Here is a 2,500-nt window from a genome sequence, read left to right as displayed (position 1 = left end):
TGTGTGTGTTTGTGTGTGTGTGTCTGTCTGAGTGTGTGTCTGTGTGTGAGTGTGTCTGTGTGTGCTTTTGTGTGTGTGTGTGTGTGTGTGTGTGTGTGTGTGTGTGTGTTTGCGGGCGTATGTACCTGCCAGGCGATGAGGTCTTTGAGGCGGACCATTTTGTCCTTGTCTTCGGGGTGTTGCTGGGTGAACTCCTCTGTGAAGAATGCCTAACACACACACACACACACACACACACACACACACACACACACACACGTAACCATGGAGATAATCACAACGCTTCCCACTTTTAACCATTCCTCCAGTCTCTCGTGCACCCAGCGATAAGGTGACGCGATAGAATCATCGCCAGGTGAGCACAGAACACACAGAACACACAGAACACACAGAACACACACAACACACAGGACACACACAACACACACAACACACAGAACACACACAGAACACACAGAACACACAGAACACACAGGACACACAGAACACACAGGACACACAGGACACACAGGACACACAGGACACACAGAACACACAGGACACACAGGACACACAGGACACAAAGAACACACAGGACACACAGGACACACAGGACACACAGGACACACAGAACACACAGGACACACAGAACACACAGAACACACAGAACACACACAAGACACACAACACACACAACACACACAACACACACAACACTGTCATCACATGATGTAAACAAACACCATCATTTCAAATGAGGGACCTTTGGGGATGATGTGTTCCATCGTTGGAGCGCAGCGTTAAAAAGATAAATAACTCAGGTATGAAGGAAAAAACCGACACTCACTCGAAGACAATTTACCAGGGGTTTTTACTCCATACATTTCAAACGTATAATATAATAATAATACATAATATATGCCATTTAGCTGACGCTTTTATCCAAAGCGACTTACATTGCAGTGAGTGCATCCATTTCAGTATATACTGTCCCAGGGGGAATCAAACCCACAACCTAAGCGTTGTTAGCGCCATGCTCTACCCACTGAGGCACAGAGGACCAAATGTGTGGTACCGTCTCAGTGGATTGGAGGTATTTTCATGTGTGTGTGATGTGGTACTTGGGATTGGAGTGCGAGGGGGGGAGGGTTAAGGTGAGGGTGTGTGACTCAGACCTTCTCGTACTTGGCGAAGCCCCCCATGACGGCAGGATCCACGATGCCGTTGAGCAGCATGGAGAGGGGGTTGATGGGGAGGGTCCAGTCAGCCTGGTATTGGTTAATCATGGCCAGGATCTTCTCATTGGTGCTCTCCATTGTCTCTATGGCGTTCTCCAGAGGACTCAGGGTGGTCTGCGAGGGGGAGGGAAGAGATGTGAAGAGAGAGAGGGGGGAGGGGGGGAGAGAGAGAGAGGGGGGAGGGGGGGAGAGAAAGAGAGAAAGAGAGAGACAGGAAGATCAGAAGACAGATAGTGACAGAGAGAAAGACATTCAGACAGTCTAGCCACATTGACCTTCTTCAGACAGACAGACAGACAGACAGACAGACAGACACATAGAGTGCGTACCATGAAACAGGGTAAAATGTTTTGTAATTTCTGAAGGCTGAGAATCTCTACTTCACACTCCTAGATTTCAAATCCAAACTGTTGGGAGTGTGTCGAGCAAAAAGATGAAAAGAAAAAAATGCTTCACTGTCCCATGACTTATGCAGGGCGCTGTAGACAGGCAGACTTACATGTTTCATGTCTGTGGCCTCGAACCAGCGGAGGATCCCTGGCAGTTTATACACCGTGGTAAACGTGGTACGCTCAATCCACATGGACTAGGAGAGAGGAAGACATGAACAGAGAGATGGAGAGAGAGTTGGAATGATGGAGAGAGAGAGAGAGAGAGAGAGAGATGAGTACTATAACATAGAGCATAAAATTCTTATGGTGTTGTACTGGAGTATTGGAATGAGAGAGAGACACACACACACACACACACACACACACACACACACACACACACTGCACAAAACAGAAAACGGTCAGATACTCACAACAAACTCATTGTTGGGGTCCACCGGGCCTTTCCTCACCGGTCTGGAGTAGTGGAAGCGCTGCACGTAGTTGGACTTGTAGAAGCTAGACACACACACAGACACACACACACACACACACACACACACACACACACACACACACACACACACACAGACCCCTCAGGATATGACGTACTGAACATTTTCCTGGCAGAACATGGTGTAATTGTGTGTGGGAGAGGGGGAGAGGGGGAGAGAGGGACTGACTTGATGATCTGATCAGGGACAGGCTTGTTCTTCAGACGGGGGGGGATCTCCAGGACTGGCTGTACCGTGAAACACTGAATATCTGAATGAACCAGGTCAGGAACGCAATACGCGGCTAGTGTGTCTGTGTGTGTGTAGGTGTTCATGCACGCGCGTGTGTGTGTGTGCGTACGTGTGTGTGTGTGTGTATGTGTACATGCGTGTGTGTGTACATGTGTTTGTGTGTGTG

General features: G+C 48.6%; 1 protein-coding gene across 1 annotated transcript in view; it reads right to left on the bottom strand.

Moving 5' to 3' along the window:
• The window catches only part of LOC310816056 (dedicator of cytokinesis protein 2-like), a gene marked incomplete at its 5' end in the record, with an annotated part of 14,959 nt that overhangs the window by 3,320 nt on the left and 9,139 nt on the right, over positions 1-2,500 (bottom strand). Inside the window, 5 exons of the mRNA XM_083686064.1 lie at positions 126-209; positions 1,155-1,331; positions 1,717-1,803; positions 2,023-2,107; positions 2,272-2,353. Coding sequence (XP_083542190.1) covers positions 126-209; positions 1,155-1,331; positions 1,717-1,803; positions 2,023-2,107; positions 2,272-2,353 — 515 coding nt within the window. The remainder of the gene's footprint in view (positions 1-125; positions 210-1,154; positions 1,332-1,716; positions 1,804-2,022; positions 2,108-2,271; positions 2,354-2,500) is intronic.

Source organism: Argentina silus, assembly GCF_951799395.1.
Source record: "Argentina silus genome assembly, chromosome: 15".
Taxonomy (NCBI): Eukaryota; Metazoa; Chordata; class Actinopteri; order Argentiniformes; family Argentinidae; genus Argentina; species Argentina silus.
This window is presented reverse-complemented; position numbering and strand designations above follow the sequence as displayed.